The sequence below is a fragment of the Doryrhamphus excisus genome, linkage group LG5, assembly GCF_037039965.1.
Source record: "Doryrhamphus excisus strain RoL-2023G ecotype Guam linkage group LG5, RoL_Dexc_Guam_v1.1, whole genome shotgun sequence".
NCBI classification, from domain to species: Eukaryota; Metazoa; Chordata; class Actinopteri; order Syngnathiformes; family Syngnathidae; genus Doryrhamphus; species Doryrhamphus excisus.
The window spans coordinates 775414-795777 of NC_136361.1; the positions used below are offsets into that span (position 1 = coordinate 775414).

At 46.9% G+C, this 20364-nt stretch overlaps 1 protein-coding gene across 10 annotated transcripts; it reads right to left on the reverse strand.

Moving 5' to 3' along the window:
* Window positions 1-3284: 3284 nt before the first annotated feature.
* pfkpa (phosphofructokinase, platelet a) lies at window positions 3285-20003 on the reverse strand. Of its 10 annotated transcripts, none has more exons than XM_058060220.2 (23): window positions 19756-20002; window positions 17963-18036; window positions 17416-17493; window positions 16952-17141; window positions 16621-16786; window positions 16512-16556; window positions 16316-16424; window positions 15460-15555; window positions 14290-14382; window positions 13949-14074; window positions 13625-13689; window positions 13410-13479; window positions 12786-12932; window positions 11587-11657; window positions 11431-11518; window positions 10751-10903; window positions 9962-10114; window positions 7332-7496; window positions 7065-7126; window positions 6854-6965; window positions 5933-6032; window positions 4595-4700; window positions 3285-4290 (listed from the first exon to the last, which is right to left on the reverse strand). In XM_058060220.2, exons 1-23 carry the CDS (start codon window positions 19847-19849, stop codon window positions 4134-4136), a joined length of 2520 nt encoding a protein of 839 aa, XP_057916203.2. In that variant the 5' UTR covers window positions 19850-20002; the 3' UTR covers window positions 3285-4133. The 10 variants fall into 10 exon arrangements, 8 of the variants coding, with proteins under 8 accessions (XP_057916203.2, XP_057916199.2, XP_057916198.2 ...); XR_013627359.1 differs by lacking the exons at window positions 9962-10114; window positions 15460-15555 and adding exons at window positions 5744-5843; window positions 15819-15914 and having other exon boundaries at window positions 4141-4290; XR_013627360.1 differs by lacking the exons at window positions 9962-10114; window positions 15460-15555 and adding exons at window positions 5656-5843; window positions 15819-15914 and having other exon boundaries at window positions 4258-4290; window positions 19756-20003.
* Window positions 20004-20364: the final 361 nt, after the last annotated feature.

The following is a 20364-nucleotide window of genomic DNA, read 5'->3' on the forward strand; positions in this document are numbered from 1 at the left end:
GCCAGTAGCGCTAGCTGTGTTAGCAATGTAGCAGTGATATTTGTGGCTGAGTGAAGGTGTGTGAGCCAGCCAGTCCTAAACGTAAATAACGCTAGCAGACATGAGGAGTGAAGCTGCTCAGACTGAGCGCCATCTTTGGCTGTGATTGCCTCTCGCCGTAGAAAGACAGCTTGCGGCGGCAGCTCGCTACATCGTGTGGCATCTGGTGCGGCAGACAGCCTGGCATGCTAATGCCACTTGATATTATTCTTATGAACTGCCGGTGACTTTGCATGTTAGCGAGTGCTGTCACATGAACGTCACTGCCATGAACGCGCCGCATCCACCGCGTGCTGGCATCAGGGCGTGGCCCAGGATGAAGATGCAGGCCTGGGAAGGCCGTTTTTGCGGCACAGACGAGATGGGGGGGGGGGGTTTATCACATTGCTACAAACGTCCGGATGCGGTGAAAATGTGTGGTGAGGAGCATCAGGCAGATATGAAGTCCAATGCATCAAAGCCAACTTTGTCATTTCCCAGCAAGTGTGAGCATTCATCACCCCGGGAAAGTCAATAAACACACAGATTCCCATCTGAAGCCACGCACGGCAAATTCCACCAGCCCTTCTGCACAGTGGGGGGGGGGTTCTCGTGGACTTTCGCTCATGGCTTCCCCAACAAACGCGGCAGGCTGCTGCTAATCAGCAAGTGAAGGCTGAGTGGGCAGATAGCGAGGAACAGCGGAGACGCTAATGGAAGCTTTCATGGTGCCGTGCTCGCCTGCAATGGCAGCGCCACCCCCTCACACCCGACACTTCCTTCACGCCAAGCGCCTCTCATTTGCGTAAGCTGGACCAAATCCCTTCCTCGTCCCTTTGGCCCGTCTTTAGTCCTTCAGCAAAGTTCCTGACGCCGCCCGATGGGGGCGCACTTCATCAAACATGTCTTCCTGTCTTCCCAAACACCCTGAGGCACACCGACACAGTCACATGACACATGCACATGCCACATGCTACATGCTAAAGCTAGGCCACGTCTACAATATACTATATGTATGTACGTACATGCTAAATATAGGCCATCTACTATATACTACATGTACATGCTAAATATAGGCCATGTACTATATACTACATGTACATGCTAAATATAGGCCATCTACTATATACTACATATACATGCTAAATATAGGCCATCTACTATATACTATATGTACATGCTAAATATAGGCCATCTACTATATACTATATGTACATGCTAAATATAGGCCATCTACTATATACTATATGTACATGCTAAATATAGGCCATCTACTATATACTATATGTACATGCTAAATATAGGCCATCTACTATATACTATATGTACATGCTAAATATAGGCCATCTACTATATACTACATGTACATGCTAAATATAGGCCATGTACTATATACTATATGTACATGCTAAATATAGGCCATGTACTATATACTATATGTACATGCTAAATATAGGCCATGTACTATATACTATATGTACAAGCTAAATATAGGCCATGTACTATATACTACATGTACATGCTAAATATAGGCCATGTACTATATACTATATGTACATGCTAAATATAGGCCATGTACTATATACTATATGTACATGCTAAATATAGGCCATCTACTATATACTATATGTACATGCTAAATATAGGCCATCTACTATATACTATATGTACATGCTAAATATAGGCCATCTACTATATACTATATGTACATGCTAAATATAGGCCATCTACTATATACTATAGTATGTACATGCTAAATATAGGCCATGTACTATAAGTACTTTATATATGTACATGTATATGTTCCACCTCTCATGAACCCTTCAGACCTTGGACCAAGACCTCGCCTTGTTGTCCCTCATCCTTTTATTGTAGCCATGGCGTCAGGCAGGTGTAGAAGAAGAGGATGAAGTATGGATGGCAGCGTGATATTTGATATTCTATGAAGATGAAGCTGGGGGGGGGGTCGGGGGGGGGGCTTTAATCAGCCCAATGAGATGGCATTCATTGAGGCTGGAGAAATAAAATGCTAATTAGTATTGATTACCAATGTGCATATGACCCTTAACCCCCCCCCATCCTTAAATCAAGCCAAATGATAGGCTGTACTAATATCATGGGGGGGGGGGACCACGTGGCGAATGGACATCTTATTTCAAATAATTCCATTCATTCCTAATTGTGCCAGCACACGCACGCGTAATGGAGTAAAGTGGGGAGGGGGAGGAGCCAAAGCGGACGCGGACTGATGAAGGAGTCACGACGGACCGGATGAACCCACACACTAGGCGCGTGCGCTGGTGCTTTGGCGCCACCTGGCGTCTGCTACTGGATCTACAGACACGCCACAGGCCCCCACTCTGCTGTTTGGATAGCTGGTCTACAGGCCAAAGTACTACATGTTACTACGTGTACTTTTGGAATCATGTACTTTTGGAAATCATATCCTTGTCAACATGACAATTGCTGGATTCATACAAATTCATTCATCCATTCATCCAATACATTATCACACAATACAGACGTAGACAAGATGGACAGATACATATACATAGACTATAGATAAAGACACGATATACATAGAGAGAGAACATACAGGTAGATATACAGTAGATAGAGAATATAGAGGTAGGTAGATAGATAGATAGATAGATAGATATAAGGGAGATCGAGCGTTACGTTGCTCCCCCAGGATGCAGACAGCAGGACCACATGCAGGTAAAAAGTATGTTGATACTTTCAACAACCGGCGTGAATAAAACGAATAAAGACGACAGCCAAGGATCCATGGAGGAGAGAAGGACGCACCGGAATCCAATAGACAACAGAACATTGGAGGCACGTGCGTGAAACAACAAAGTAAAGGCAGGAACAAGAAAGGAAGTGGCTACAAAATAAGGGCATGTCCAGTAGATAGACAATATAGCGAATACAGCGTGTACATGTATACGTGTGTACATGTGTTTGTTGTGTACCTTTACACAAGTCGCTGACGAGATCCCCAATGGTGTGATGCATGAATGTACACGCCCACACGCCCACACGCCCACCCCCACGGATGCCTTCCTGCATGTTTATTCCCACAGCTGAGTGCCAGTCATCATAACATAAATATTGTGCTGTCATGTCTTCCAGCAGCCATGTTGTCTTCTTCCTAAAGATGCTAATCTGTGCTTGTGCTTGTAGTGACCTCCAGTCCAGGTCTGAGGTGGAGGTGCATCATCCTAAGAGGAGCTTTAACTGAAAGGGGATTATTCAAAACACAATCATCATCCACGGGTTCCACGTCCTTTTTAATGTGTGGGGAACATGACACGTCTAACATGATGTGCAATGTGACAACAGCAGCGCATTAATAATTCATAATCCGTCATCATACAGGTCATAATATTCATAATCAATCATCACACACGTCTTAATATTCAGTCATAATATTCATAATCCATCATCATACAGGTCATAATATTGATAATCTGTCTTTATACAGGTCACAATATTGATAATTGATCATCATACAGGCCATTATATTGACAATCCGTCTTCATACAGGTCATAATATTGATAATTGATCATCATCCAGGTTATGATATTAATAATCCATCATCATTTAGGTCATAATATTGATAATCCATCCTCATCCAGGTCATAATATTGATAATCCATCCTCATCCAGGTCATAATATTAATAATCCATCCTCATCCAGGTCATAATATTAATAATCCATCCTCATCCAGGTCATAATATTGACAATCATGATGATATCATCCACATGGAGATAGAGCATGTTAAAAAGATAAATATCAGATGTCAGTGGAAGCCTGGCTAGCAGTGGTGTTGCTTTGCAAGGTTAGCCATGTTGCAGCAGTCACGTGCACACGCACACACACGTGCACACACGTGCACACACCCAGACCGCAGTGGCAATGAATGCGTGAAGGCCTGGCCAGGCCCCTGCAGACGTGGACAAAGTGCAATGGAGAAAGGAACATGACACTAATAAACACCCGTGTGTGTGTGTGTTATTAGGAATGCTGAGGTCAGGTCAAAGGTCAACAACGCTGTCCAACAGGGAGGTTCTACATGACCACATGGACTAGGCGGCGGCCAGACGTGTTCACATGGCGACGGAAGCGTCGGTGTCTTTGGGCCGATTGTGCACCACGTGCTCCAGCTGCCCCGAGTCCGACACGTCGTAGCTGGTCTTGTACTTGGCCAGGATCTTCATGAGAGGACGAAGTTTCAACCACCACTGCTCCTTGGGAATCCTGTGTCTGCAAACACGCAACCCGGATCACCTCATCACCAACCATTCCCTCCGACCGCGCATGGTCATCACCACTACCAACCATCTATATCATATCTATATTATCAATATCAACCCTCTATCAAGCATATGAACTATTATTATTATTTATTAACACCATGTGTTCCGTGGTGACATCACAAAAGAGCCAAAGACAAAAGAAAGCTAGTGGTAGAGCTGAAGTCCACCAGCATGTGATGTCAGCATGATGACATCATCAGTGTCTCGGTGTGTGTGTGTGTGTGTGTGTGTGTGTGTGAAGCGGCGCGTACACAAAGTCGGTGTCTTCCTTGAGTTGCAGCACGGGCTGGAAGACGAGAGCTCTGCGTCGCATCCCCAGCAAGCAGCAAGTGTCATCCGTGTTGGCGAACACTCTGCCTGCAAGGACAAGCATCACATGCTGAGGAACGGACGTAGATAGACAACATATAGAATCCTAATGTACACCAGCCCATAAAGGTCTTATTCCATATCAGCATCATCATACAATGTAAACATAGCATCCTTACATAACATACATAACACTTACTTATGTCACTATCATGTCTTATTTTATTTGCTAGAGTACTTACTTACTAGTGTACTGTGTATATGAGGAAAGATGTCGGCATACAGTATGTGGATATATGTAGTGTCTTCTTCCTGTTTGGGCTTTTCGTCTCTCTCACGTCCTCCTTCACTACATCCATGAAGCTCCTCTTTGGTGTTCCTCTACGCCTCCTACCAATATGTTCACTATCTCTCCTCTGGACATCCCAACCATCTCAGTCTGGCCCATAACTGACTTTGTCTCCAAGGCCTCGAACATGTAACGTCCCTCTGATGTACTCCTTCCTGATCCTATCCATCCTGGTCACTCCCAAAGACAACCTCAGCATCCTCATCTCTGCTACCGCCAGTTCTGTCGTATGTGTTTACAGTAGACACACTGCATATACTGTATGTATTGTATATACTGTAATACAGTGTTTACAGTATACACACTACACATACGTACAGTGTGCATGTCGTGTATAGTGTATAGTACTGCAAATAGACGAGTGTACTGCAGAACCAACGTGTGGTCCATCATATTGGCAAACGTGAGGTGACGATGTGTGTTTGGAGAGTTGGGGCGTTGCTGTGAGAGAAAGCATGAGTACTGTACATAGTAGTACTACACCAACACAGTACATGCCATAAGCATTGTGAGGTAGCGTGAGCATCAACAATGTCCTGTAGGTACAGTGGCATTCAGGTGGCTATGGTGGTTGTCATGGCAACATGGTGATGGACAGAGAGGACATGGAAACACGGAGATGGAGCCGGCGTGAAGAATAAAACACACATTTACCTTCATCTTATGTCATCCGTGTGGAAATGAAACCCATATAAGAAAACAGAAAGACATATTTGGACTTTAGTGAAAGCTTGAAACGTACGCAGTGTCCCGTGAACGGCTGTTAGGACCCTTCTGGTCCTTGAAGGAGCCAGTTGAGGGAGAACTTTCATGTGGGCACGTCACGCTGTGGAAAGCATTTCCTGTCACATGATCAAATAAAGACGCCAGACCTCACTGGTGGTGGGGGTGTGGCATGGACCAGCACGGACGGAAGGCATTGTTGGCTGACCTTGTCTGAATGTCTCCCGCAGCTTCTTGGTCACCCACTGCATGGCCTTGGCTGAGATCTTGGTTCCAAAGTTGCGGTCAAATGGAGATGGAGCTCCTCCCTTCAACACATCAAATACTTGAGGTATACTCCACAAATGTCATGCTTAAGTACTCCATAGTACTCGCGTCCAGGCAGGACATATTTCATGGCATCTGGACAGCACTCTGATAGGATGTAAAGTAGTCAGTGTACAGCTTGTGGAAGGGCCTACCTGTGGGACAGACACACCTGCTCCACTAACAATGCCAACAATGGGGTGTACTCACTTAGTCGCCAGCGGTTGAAGCACGAATGCTTATGTGGTGATGAGCTTTGAGAAGAAAGTACTATAAGCCTGCACTGCCACACAAGCTGTACATAGACTACTTTACCTTATACTAGAGTATGGACGTGTCATTTCTTCCACATGAGTTGGGACTGTTGAGAAATGGTGGATAATGAAATATCCGTCCATCTTCTGTTATGCTTATCCTCACTCGGGTGGTGGGGGTATGCTGGAGCCTATCCTAGCAATTGAGGGAAAATGGCATGCACTGCTTTGCTGCCACCAGCAGAGGCGCTGTTGTTTGCCAAGATGATGTCAGCTACTACTAGTTTAGACAACAGTGTTATTGACATATACCTTAACCTATACAATACAATAGAGTGCACGTGTGGCTGGGAATGTTACTGTAGAGGAAGGATTGCAATAGCGTGCATCTGTGGTTGTCAAATGTTACTGTAGAGGAAGGATTGCAATAGCGTGCATCTGTGGTTGTCAAATGCTACTGTAGAGGAGGGAGTGCAATAGAGTGCAATAGAGTGCATCTGAGTGTTTCATGAAAGCTCCAGAGCTGGAGGAGATGCTGATGTGATGATGACCATAGAAGAGCGTATTACCTGCTGCATGTGTCCCAGCACATTCTTCCTGCAGTCAAACACGCCTTTGCCTTCTTCCGTGTACAGCTGGTAGATGAAGTCTGTGGTGTAGTTGTCATTGCAGTTCTCATTCCTTCAAAGTAAAGGTGAGGTCAATTACGTCCTGTCATATAGAAATGTTTTAGCAGGCCCCAACTAGTACATTTATTTATCAAAAATATCAGTGTATTACCTGAGTACCAGGCCTCTTTGAATGCTGGTCTTCATTTTCTCTGTCAAGTGCTCAACGTTGGCCTGTGAAGAAGCAAACAATCAATGCTGGCAAGATGCCACCTAGTGGGTGAATGAGAAGAAACAATAATGACGTTGAAAGATTGGACATTGTTATGTCTGACAGAGCTGGCGTGATGCTGCATCTCGTATCTGTACTGTCTTGGACATATCATAAAAACACGACAAGGGAAAAGTGGATGACCTCAGACAAGAAGGTGAAGCTCACCTGCAGGTCCCTGATGTCAAAAGGCTCCTCATAGATGTAGGCGGCGTCGGCGCCAGCGGCCAGGCCAGCGACGGTAGCCAGGTAGCCACAGTAGCCCCCCATGGTCTCGATGATGAACACGCGCCTCTTGGTCCCGCTGGCTGACTGCTTGATGCGGTCGCAGGTCTGATGCATGCATGCAGAGGTGCAGTGTTAGTCAGGGAGTTCATCACCTGCTGTCGTTCAGCCTCTACGTGTCTGCACGAGTAATTGCATGCACTGTAATAGCTTTCTGCTTCTCGGCAGCCATATGATGCTAACCTGATAGAAATGCCCACAACAAGCATCTAACATGCATTTATTCATGCGGTTGGACATTGCAGACCGAGTGGAAAGTTATTCTTGGATGAAGGTTTTTCTCGGTCAGAGGGGGGGCTAGGCCCCATTTGCTACTATTGTAGTGTGTTTAAAAGGCTGGGAGTGCAGGAGGGGGCAGCGCGGTAGGCAGCCTGCTCGCCTGGAGTCTCTTTGCGACACGCAGGAATCCTGCATTAACAATGTAAAACACAAAGGAAATGCATTTAAACACGCAGGAATTGGATGAGGGAGTGTTTGATGAAGAGACAAAAGAAGGAACGCAAACTTGTTGGTATGAAATATTCTTCTCATTAGAAAACATCCACGCTGTGGTGTACGTTGTTGTTGTGCTCTGGCAGATTTGGACATTCTTGGCAAACACCACGTGGATTTTACATGCAGACAGCAATTTGTCTACCTTTATACATGACTCAATCTGTTTAGGATGTTTGTCATCTATTCTCCATGTATCTACTCCATGTTTGCCACTTTTACTTCTCCGTTGTGTCGTTTCTAGATAATACGGAAATGGCTGAAATGGCCTTGGAGTTGGGTGCTACCTCACCACCAGTGTGCCAGCCTACAGACCACGTTTCTCTTTCCGCCCACATTTGCTACAGTGGGGCAAAAAAGTATTTAGTCAGCCACCAATTGTGCAAGTTCTCCCACTTAAAAAGATGAGAGAGGCCTGTAATTTTCATCATAGGTACGCTTCAACTATGAGAGACAAAATGAGAAAAAAAAATCCAGATAATCACATTGTTTGATTTTTAAAGAATTTATTTGCAAATCATGGTGGAAAATAAGTATTTGGTCACCTACAAACAAGCAAGATTTGTGGCTCTCACAGACCTGTAAGTTCTTCTTTAAGAAGCTCCTCTGTCCTCCACTCGTTACCTGTATTGATGGCACCTGTTTGAACTGGTTATCAGTATAAAAGACACCTGTCCACAACCTCAGACAGTCACACTCCAAACTCCACTATGGCCAAGACCAAAGAGCTGTCAAAGGACATCAGAAACAAAATTGTAGACCTGCACCAGGCTGGGAAGACTGAATCTGCAATAGTTAAGCAGCTTGGTGTGAAGAAATCAACTGTGGGAGCAATTGTGAGAAAATGGAAGACCTACAAGACCACCGATAATCTCCCTCGATCTGGGGCTCCACGCAAGATCTCACCCCGTGGGGTCAAAATGATAACAAGAACGGTGAGCAAAAATCCCAGAACCACACGGGGGGACCTAGTGAAAGACCTGCAGAGAGCTGGGACCATATTAACGAAGGCTACCATAAGTAACACACTCCGCCGCCAGGGACTCAAATCCTGCAGTGCCAGACGTGTCCCCCTGCTGAAGCCAGTACATGTCCAAGCCCGTCTGAAGTTTGCTAGAGAGCATTTGGATGATCCAGAAGAGGATTGGGAGAATGTAATATGGTCAGATGAAACCAAAATAGAACTTTTTGGTATCAACTCAACTCGTCGTGTTTGGAGGAGAAAGAATGCTGAGTTGCATCCAAACAACACCACACCTACTGTGAAGCATGGGGGTGGAAACATCATGCTCTGGGGCTGTTTTTCTGCAAAGGGACCAGGACAACTGATCCGTGTAAATGGGAGAATGAATGGGGCCATGTATCGTGAGATTCTGAATGAAAACCTTCTTCCATCAGCAAGGGCACTGAAGATGAAACGTGGCTGGGTCTTTCAGCATGACAACGATCCCAAACACACCGCCCGGGCAACGAAGGAGTGGCTTCATAAGAAGCATTTCAAGGTCCTGGAGTGGCCTAGCCAGTCTCCAGATCTCAACCCCATAGAAAATCTTTGGAGGGAGTTGAAAATCCGTGTTGCCCAGCGACAGCCCCTAAACATCACTGCTCTAGAGGCGATCTGCATGGAGGAATGGGCCAAAATACCTACAACAGTGTGTGAAAATCTTGTGAAGAGTTACAGAAAACGTTTGATCTCTGTCATTGCCAGCAAAGGGTATATCACAAAGTATTGAGATGAACTTTTGTTTTTGACCAAATACTTATTTTCCACCATGATTTGCAAATAAATTCTTTAAAAATCAAACAATATGATTATCTGGATTTTTTTTTCTCATTTTGTCTCTCATAGTTGAAGCGTACCTATGATGAAAATTACAGGCCTCTCTCATCTTTTTAAGTGGGAGAACTTGCACAATTGGTGGCTGACTAAATACTTTTTTGCCCCACTGTATGTGTCAGTTAGCTGGGAATTGTATAGGCTTAGCATAATTAGCATGTCCAGCAGGATAGCACCACCTTACCTCCACGATGGCATTGAGAGCCGTGTCAGCACCGATACTGAGATCGGTGCCAGGTACATTGTTACTTATGGTGGCGGGCAGCATACACATCGGGATGCAAAACTCCTCATAGGCAGCACGCGCCTCGTACAGCTGCAGCAGACTCTCAAGCGCCTGAAGCGGCAGTGTTTGGAAAGGTGTTAGAGCCTTGCTAGAGAGGCAGGTTTTTCCCAGGTTTTTCCCATGGTATCTGCCGTTCCGGCTCTTGGGGAGTCATAGCAGCTCTGGCGTCCCTTTGGCAGAGAGTGGCAGTGAATGAGCAAAGGATGAGGAGAAGTCAAGTAGATGGACAAGAAGAGACCAGCTCAACCAGGCATGAGCTCTGAAAGAGCTTGGTGGCCATGTTGGTGTGTGAGGTCGTACTGATGGAGCCTGCATACACATGAGGAGGTGCATGTGCACGTGCGGCATATGGAGGCACAAAGACTTCCAAGATGGGAAAATGCTTGACATGAATTGAAGCAGACGTATTGCAAGCTGAAGGCAGCATCATCAGCATGCCGTCACGCCTCGAATGCAGGACATGTTGGAGAGATGGACACGCTGCAGCACGTCGCGCTGCTGCTACAGCACGCCGCGCTGCTGCTACAGCACGCCGCGCTGCTGCTACAGCACGCCTTACGCTTGGCGTGTTTTCTAAAGGAACGCGCCCTGAATGAACATGATCCCATTGGAGTGTAGAGTGTGTGTGTTTGGTACGCTTGCGTGGGGCTAAATTCAGCTCCTCCGTTAGCGGGGCCCGTGACTTACAGTCGTAATGGCATTGAGAGCCGTGTCAGCGCCAATGCTGAGGTCTGAACCCGGCACATTGTTGGACACCGTGGCAGGGACCATGATCATGGGCACACAGAACTCGTCATACTTCCCACGCGCCGTTAACAACTCCAGCAGCGACAGGAAGGCCTGCAGGCAGAGCCCAGTGCTTTAGTGTCGGCACGGGGGGGGGGGGGCTTTTGGAGGGATGGTTTGAGTGGTGCTACTTGCCACAAGGAAGGGGAACACACAGGTGGGGGGTGCCAAAGGGGGGGAGCCAAGCCTATGATGAGCAGGAAGGCAGATACCACTCGACATCCATTCCAAAAACACACCTCATCACACGGTACACTCGCTCACAACAGTCAAGAAACCCCATGAGCGACAGCGTGAAATGAAATGTCACCTCAGTTCCAAAATAAAACTTTAGATTAGATCATTACTAGCTTTACCACAAAATAAACCCACCTGAACATTTGCTCGCACTGCAGTCACAGAACATAACATAACGTCAGTCTAGTAATACTAGCCTACATCCATCTAGCATTAGCAGCAGTAGTAGTATTCCTCCATCAATCTAGTATTAAAGTAACTGACAGGGATGATGATGAAGTGGCTCATGATGGGGGAGGGGGTTGTACTGTAGTACTGTACTGAAATGACATGATGTAACGTACCTCAAAGCCCCCGATGACGAGCAGTGCGTTTATGTTGTGCATTCGCATCTGCTCAGCAATTTTGCCAACATGCTTAGCGGGGAGCGTTCTAGGGCAGAAAACATGAACACACGTTAACACACGTTGGCAGACTGGTTCCCGTCGTCATCACGCTACCTTTTAGTTCCCAACAGAGACCCCCCCTGTCCTGTCCAGCCTCCAACGTCAGCCCATTTGATCTCCTTAATCTGGGGGATTAGAAAGGAGCAGCAGGTAAAATACAGTATGTAGCAGCCTGGGAGACTTTGTCTTTCGCTGCGGGATTGCTCAGTTATAAAGCATGCCATCCTGGGGGGGGGTCACAGAGTTAACAGTAAAGGGTCTTTTTCTACCCCACAAGGGCAGCGCTGCGGTAGAAAGAGCTATTACTCCCTGCTGCTCTCATTTTCTTTGGGCCGACTGGATCGGCATGGCGCGTGAAAGGGAAGTTTAACTAAACCAGCGACGGGAATTAGCGACGGTTTGGTGAAGATGAATGGCCACATTGTTCATTATCATGCTGGCCTTTGCATCGGCTGCCACTGTGTCTGCGGAATGAAGCTAGCGGCTGGGAAAAGGCCAGAAGAGGATAAAAGAGGAGAGGTGTCCAACCAGTAAGCCCAGTAAGCACCTTTACCAGTCTGGAACACAGGACACACAACAACAACATTAGCATCCGTTCTCCTGTCCTCCATCATTCAGAATGTGTGCTCGGCGGTCTGTTATGCTCTGACGCCCTCTACAGGCTGGTTGGAACGCTACACTGGATGTGGCTCAACGGCCAAGAGGGAGATGATTACTGTCGTTGTTCATCCTGGGTATTTTCAGGGAGCTAAGAGTGACTGCCAGAGGCCATCTTTTCTCAGTTCCTTAGTGAATAAAGTGTGAATGTCACACATTAGATGGTCCCACCTTGGTGGAGACAGACATCTTAGTTAAAGGATCTTTGACATTTGACCCCAGTGGGACGCTATAGTAGGTTTTTTTACTAAAATATCTTGTGATATCTTATGTCAAGTTGCGTACAGAATAATCCGCATTCTTCTCCTCTTGGCTGACATGTTTGATTCCACCGCCTCTGCTCTGATTCAATTGGTCGGGGTGGAGGGTCCACCCCTTAAAGACATTCATTTACTTCCTGTGTTGATACAAACTACTGAACCAAACTGAAGACAAATGTGCAAAGGTGGAGGCAAGGAAGAAGCCAGTAAAGGCGTGGATGTGGAATATTCTCCAAAATGAGCGTGAATAATGGATGACTTGGACGTTGATCCCAGCTTCATTTCCATTCCAAGATCAACATCTCCTGCCAAGGCTGTGAGGAAGTCGGTACTGACCTGACCTTTGTAGAAGCCCTCGAAGCCATCACTGACAGCAAACATCTTGTGCCCCTCCGTGATGCCCACCCTGACAGCTGAACGGACAGCTGCGTTCATGCCTGCAGCGGGGGCGCCCACGTTCAACACCGCCACGTTGAAGTTACTCTAAACGACAGAAAGAAGCAAGCCTACTTTAGCTACCGTACGCCACAACCAGGCTCGTTTTACGACTGAATCAGCCGACCCATCTGGAGCGACTTTGTTCCAACTATCCGGGGACAGGCGCTACTGTCGATAAAAGAATGGATAAATACGGCATGTTCTGCCCCCAGGTACACGCTTGATGCTTATCACAGAGGGAGTGCACCCCCCTGATGGGAGCTCCGCAGCACCAGCCTGGCAGTGCTGCCTCCACACTTCACTGATTTTTGCTCCACGTTGCCGCCATGGCGAGGCACATGGCTGGCATGGCCGAGTCCTCACGCATCAGGGCTCATTGATCTACCTGCAGTTAATATGCTTTGACGTTGAAATGCCTCATGACATGAAGCTTCCAGGTTGAAATCCCGCTTGAGGACACGCGCCACAGAGGAAGGAATGAGTGACAGCAACGTCCAGGTGACGCATGCTGGGGCGACTCACCTGCGGCAGTTCAGACTCTGGCTTACGATGGGCCAGCAGCTTGTAGGTCTTCAGGTTGTTCTCAAAACTCCTGCGGTAAAAATCAACATTAACGTGACATAGACACGTTAATTCCTGCACATTAAATAACAAAGCAGTGTGCAGACTGTAATTCCCAGGGATTATATAATCCATACATGTTCAAGTGATCACAGACACCACGGTCGTTAAGATACCTGCCCCGAAGCTTCACTGCCTCCTCAAACCTTTTTTCATCCATTGCCTTCTGCACCTCCTGGGTCTGCGGATAAGAAGCACAAGTACTACTCGTAGCATACAGTACACATTGTATCATAAAAACTTCACTCCAATTTGTCCCCCAAAGCATTGGATATATAAATAAAACTGATCTGTTTTTTTCTACTTCCTAAGCCATGCAAGAATACACGTTCTGTTGATGGGAATGAGGGAAGCATGCACTGACACAGTAAAAGCACGTCTGCACACTAAGCTGGCTGTAGTACACGTTGGGATACTACTACATGTTGGGCCAAGCCTACCATCTGTACACACTCCATCAGAGGCAAGCGCACTGACTGGTTCCCACACAGAGACACCACACAGGCGGGTGTGTTGGCGGTGGTCTCCAGCAGGGCCAGGACGGCCTCCACACCCATGCGACTGGCCTGCAGACAGACACACACACACATGCGGTAAGACAACGCTGCATGACTAAGACCAGGCTCTTCTCTTCTTGGAGGTGTGCAAGTCCTGCGCTTTCTTCATAAGATGGCTCCAGGTTTAACCTAAAAGCTGGCACACTTGGATTAAGGGGATCATGCCCCGCACTGCTTGACTTTCCAGTCATCACACGGCTTCAGCATGCACACTGCAGACATACCAGAATGCGATCGAAAGCGGATGGGGTCCCTCCTCGCTGCACGTGGCCCAGGATTGTCACTCGCGTGTCGAAACCCAAGCATCTGACAACAAGCTAGAAGGATGGAATGATAATGAAGCTGTAACATACGTACTTGCTAATATACTAAAATACAGTGGAACCTTACAACACCCATCAAGCTATGCATTTACAATCATTCAGTTTTGGAGGAAATGTGTGATGATGACCATAGTACTTTCATTGACAATCCTTTTTACACTTTTTATACACTCATACATACAGTCATTAACCCTCATTTGCTTATTGATTATTTTAGGCTTTGTTTACCTGAAGGAAACTGAAATTATCAAATGTGAGCGAATGAAATATTGTATAAAATATGGTGTGAATGAAATCCTCTTTGGGGACCTCACTGTACACGTCTGAAAGAAATGAACCATACCATCGCAGCTCTTACTCTGGAATATCTGACTAGTGAGTGATGCAACATCTCATTAAGCTACCAGCCATGTTTTGGGTTTCTGTTTACTGCAGCACCGACCAAACTAGCAAAGCACAAGTGTGAAGGAAGCCGCAACAGGCAGTGCAGCCTAAAGTGAGGGACACTGAGGGTCCCGTGAGAGGTGGAGGTAGGTTGAGCGGTTCCACTGTAAGGTATGATGCAGATACAGTACAAACAGCTGAAGAGGAGGGGAAACAGCAAAGCACAAGCAAGCCATTCTCATTTTTCAGTCATGTTAGTCGTGTGAGGGGGGACTCGAATTCAACATCAAATTGCAAAAACACGTTTGGATGGTGGAGAAAAAAACATTTCGAGGAGAGAGAGTGCGGGGTCAGGATAGGATAGGAGCTTCTGCAGTGAATGAAAAGAAAATAGTCCTTGTTTTGTACAAAAGCACATGTGCTTTGTTATGGCGGGGCCTAACTGCAGCGGTCTCACTGCAGCGGTCTCACTGCAGCGGTCTCACTGCAGCGGTCTCACTGCAGCGGTCTCACTGCAGCGGTCTCACTGCAGCGGCCTAACCGCAGCGGCCTAAACGCAGCGTAAGAGTCATACCCTACAGTGTCTGACAGAGCATTCCAGAAGGACAGGGACAAATGAAAGTCACACCAGGGCAGCAGCATAGTGTAGAGGTCAGAGGTCAGGAGGGAGCGCCAGACTGTACTTACATCCTTAATGGAGTCAGTAGTAATAAGCTTGTTGTTACGATCAATGGCGCCTTCGGCTACTATTATGATATTCAGCCTTTTCATCCCTGCTCGGTTCTACAGGTGCAGCGGAGAGACAGCATGACAGAAAAAATGAGATTGTGGCTCGAATGTGGGCTTTCAGAAGCACAGGGACCAACGCTGAGTTGACATTTGCAAATGTTGGCTCTTTCTAATGATGGACGTCCTGCCCAGCATATCGCGTGCCACCAGGACACGGTGGATCGTCAGCTGCCGCGGTGATGCCTCTTTTGGCTTGCTGTGCTTCAGTCAGGCCTCTGTGCTTCTGGCTTCCCCTTTCTTTGCATTCAGATACTCACATCCTTGACATAACTAGACGTTATAGCCTTCCCGTGCCTGTCAATGGCGCCCTCTGCCACTATGATTATATTCAGCCTGGTGCCCCTGGAGCGGGTCTGAATCATACAACAGTATCATTTTGCCAAAGCACAACAAGACATGACATATTAACTCCATCCTAATTCAAATAGCAACAGTATCAGTGAAAGGTTTCCTTTTGCTCCCATGTTTTAGGACTGGACTTAAAGTGCCTTCTACTTTATACCAATTCAACTGGAAAACAACAACAATAGGAATGAAAAAGTCACATGAAAATGTTGACCATAATGCTTTGGTGTCTCAGGTTGGATTGGTGTGAGCACCCCCAGCCTTCGGTGTTGACAGATGATCTGAAAGCTTTATAGGTTCAGGTCCCAACTTGAAGATATTTGAATACAATTCAGCAAATGGGAGCAAAAACCTGCTGCTATGTGTCTCATTAGGTTTGAGGATTGGAAGCAGGGCAGAGTGGCGTTACCGCAGACAGTTTCTCACACATCTTCTCTTCCCAGCCGTCATCTGGAGGCATCTCAGGGATTAACACCCAGTCTGCACCACAAGCCAGAGCGCTAACCAGGGCCAGGTAGCTGAGGTCACATGGAGAACAACAGCTAACTAGCTAACTGGCCTTTCAGTTCTACTTGTTAGTCATCATGTTAGTCTTTCAATCTCACCCGCAGTGTCTGCCCATAACTTCCAGGACAAACGTCCTCTGGTGACTGAAAGACAACACACCATACCTTCATGCAAGCGCGAAGATGGAGACCGGAGTCAATGTCTCACCTCTGTGCGGTCGTCATAATGGCATCAACCACCTCAATGATTCGGTGCAGGGCGGAGTCTGTGCCAATCGTCATGTCCGTTCCACAGAAGTCGTTATCGATGGAGCCAACCATGCCGACAATGTGAAGGGCGGAGTAGGTCTGAACAGACTGGGGCTCAATGGAACCTGACAAGATCAAATGAAACGGCGTCGTTCTACACTTCTGCTTGTTGTCATAACAGGACAGCTGAGGCCGCCTAGCCCTGGGTCCTGCTGGGTCCTGCTGAGCTCAGGAGGAATGCATGCTGCTGTGAATATAGAGTAGATGAGCTACTACCAGCACCACGCTACCTTGCTCAACCAGTTCTGTCAACAGTCCACTCCATTCCTCCCTGAAGAGGTTGGCTCCGGTCAGGCTGCCGTCTCCGCCAATCACACACAGGTTGGTGATGCCCAGAGTCACCAAGTTGAGCGCTGCCTTCAGACGTCCCTCGTGGGTGCGGAACTCTTTGCAGCGGGCACTGCCAATGACAGTCCCACCCTGACCATCGTAAAACACAACACGTTATTGTTTACCCACATCAGCAGTTGCATTGCAGCATATCTTTTCATATTATAGACATGAAATGCCTGGAAGTCAGAGGTTTAGCTTTACTATCCAGTTACTATCCAGTGAAAATGCCAAGGTGATTAAGTCCTTGAGAGCCTGTGAGGCATCCTCAAGTGGAAGGTGGAGGAGAGCAACACTCATACACAAGCTGTGGACTGACGACTCCAAATGATGTCCAAGTGCTGTGCTTTGTGCTGGAACTCACCACTTGGAGCATGCTGGACACACTTTCCCATGTGGCTTCCTTGATGTTCTCCCCACCATCCACCATACCCTGATAGCCCTGAAAACACAACGGGATCACAAGAGGGTTGCCTCAAATATAACAATTACTCCATTTAAAATACCACAAATACGGTAAGAGCTGTTCAGCCTGAATCATAAACATCTTGCAGGACGAAACGCAGTCCTCTAGCAACTCCTCCAAAGAGTAGAAAGCATAGCTATTCTTCACTAATGAAAGAAGATTTCCACATTCCTTGGCAGTGGAGTATGAGCTAGGCAGATTTACGGGTGTTGCCAGTGATGAGAAGATGAGAAGATGAGAAGATGAGAAGATGAGAAGATGAGATGCAGTTGTCATGCCTAGCCTGCTCTGCATGCTCTGCAGCAGTGTTATCATCCGCTCCCGTTGCTCAGGTCATAATCAGCAATGGTGTGGGCCTACAACACGACCCGCTGTAACAGACCGCCCCCTCCCTTCCCAGTGCACGGCCTCCTCAGACAGGACCAGGGATGCAGTGTGGACTCACCTCCCGAATGAAATAAACTTTAGCTCCCACGTATAAACCCATTCGGACCACGGCACGTACAGCAGCATTCATCCCTGAAAGGACAAAAGCAATACAAGATCTTACCAATAAGCTTACACAACTACAGTAGCATTCATTCATACAAGTTCAGATCTTATGATGGATATTTATATTTGACAGAGGCAGTACTGCTTGGCTATTGCTATTGCTATTGCTATTGCTATTGCTATTGCTATTTACATCTAGCCTATGGGTGTCACAACATCAACTCATTACTTTCATATGGCCTCACTTATACTGTACACCCATAAGGGATTATTATTATTCCACTTCTTATTATTCCATTTTGGTGAAAAGCTTCCTTGCTCCTCCTCCAGTCTAGCAGCTCCGCCTCCTGTGCTCCTGTGGCGAGGCAAGGGAGCAGGGAGCAGTAAGGAGCTGCTGTGTGACTTGAATGGAAATGGAAGGTTAGTGTAAACGCTGTCAGAGTCAGGATGATTCCAGCAGGAACTCGGGGGGGCCAGGGGAGACACACAATGACACAGGAACTTTTCCCCAAGCAGAATTGGCTGGTGAGGTGGTTACTAAGCAACACGATGGCCATTAGAGGACAGGCAGGAGACGTTGTGGGTAAAGGTCCGTGGGAAAGGAACATGCTGACTGGAAGCGTCGGGAAGGTTGCTCATTCTGCATGAATGAGACTTTGTGGTGCAGAGTGGCTGTGAGGGCCAAGTTGCAGTGACATAACGCCCTCTGACACGACTACTGTTCATCTCCCATCAGGCATGTCTATCCTCTTCCTCTCGAGACGCAACAAAAGGAGAAGGCAGACAACACCGAAGATGGGGAGATATGTAGAAGCTGTACATAGGATACATCCTTTTATATAATATCTAGGATCCCAATACTTTACGGTACCAATAGCCATTTTGGATTTCTTTTAATGTTTAGATGGAAGTGTAGTTTGTGCACAGCTGGAGGTAGGAATGACTGGAAGGAATGAGGATGTGATCCCAGGGCACATATAGACAAACAACCATTCCCACCCACATTCATCCCTAAGGACAATATGGGGGGTCAATGAAGCTAGCATGTTTTTGGAAACATTTAGGTATTGGTACGCATTGTACTAAAGTTACTTACAGTCACATTTTGTGTGCAGCATGAGCTGAAAAGGCCGTTGAGGCAGTAAAACGCCAAAAGGAATACATGCCACATTTCTACTGTAAATGCTCTAATAAATAAACCACAAATGACAAATACCGGTTCAGTAATAATGGCTGATATTAATATCGTCGACAAGTATTTATTTGCGATTGCAGCAGTCCAATGAAAAGCTAATAATTAGCTGGTGGGATGCTGAGGGTTTCCTGTGACGTCATCAACAGAGGCGGACATCACGTACACAGGATCCACTTTTCCACAACACTCGGCCCCCCTCGGGCATTGCAAACCACGAATGGCATCCCCCACAAATGCAAATATTCAGGAGTGGAAATTCACAGTACGACCCAGCATCCCCGAAGGCGACCAAAATGCCACCAAATGACGGCACGATGCCTTGGCAGCGTACACGCACACTGGGGACGTGTTAGCTAGCTAGCCGACGGCTCAGCAGGACGAACGAGGGCGGCAAAGGCTATAAGCAAATGGCGATAGCAAAAGTATTTGAGCTCGCCTTTCACTGCTGCGCACTCGCACTGTATTTGGGTGAAATGACGTGGGAGCTTTGGTTTGAAGTCCGCAGACTACGTTGAAATGTTTGATATGAACCACGGCGTCACTGCAGTTACCTTGAGCATCACCTCCGCTCGTCAGCACGGCGATGGCTTTCCCCGCTCCAGACAGGTTCTCAAAGAATATCTTCTTCGTGTCCGGCTGCGCCATCTTCGCAGCTTATAGGTATACCTCAATTATATACAAATGCCACAAAAGTGTACAAAAGTGTGCTGAAATGACCGTGAAGGGCAGCGGTCCCGCTAAGCTCTCCTTCTCTGTGTTCCGCATCTATTCGCTGATTTGCATAGCGTGAATGACAGCGGAAGTGATAGGCCCTTGCGCCAGCCAATCACGTCTCAAATTGAATCTTCGCCACAACGTCTAAACCAATACAAATAAGGATTGCGGAGGTTGTGGGCGGTGCCTTTCGGATCTCACGCATGCTGTGACTTTGAGAATCCTTGACAGGAAGCTACTTGGCATGTTTACATTTAGTATTGTCACCATAAAGTCATATTTGGCATACATTTGTATTATATCATACATGTTACTGACTGGCAATGTATTTGAGTGAAAGAGTCAGAAACATTTCTCTTCATGGTAAAGTGCATTTCTACGTCAATGTAAGATTAGTTGTAGTAGTAGCATGTGACCACAAGGCGGCAGGCCTCACCAAGTTGAAA

Bases quoted from the DNA above. Each gene is read 5' to 3' on its own strand.
- pfkpa (XM_058060220.2), bottom strand. From the start codon at position 19,849: ATGGCGCAGCCGGACACGAAGAAGATATTCTTTGAGAACCTGTCTGGA. The intron at 17,494-17,962 runs GTGAGTCCACAC...TTGTGTTTTCAG, and splicing joins AAGTTTATTTCATTCGGGAG to GGCTATCAGGGTATGGTGGA. The intron at 4,701-5,932 runs GTCAGCCAACAA...TTGTCCTTGCAG, and splicing joins GCGGGAGACATTCAGACAAG to GCAGAGTGTTCGCCAACACG.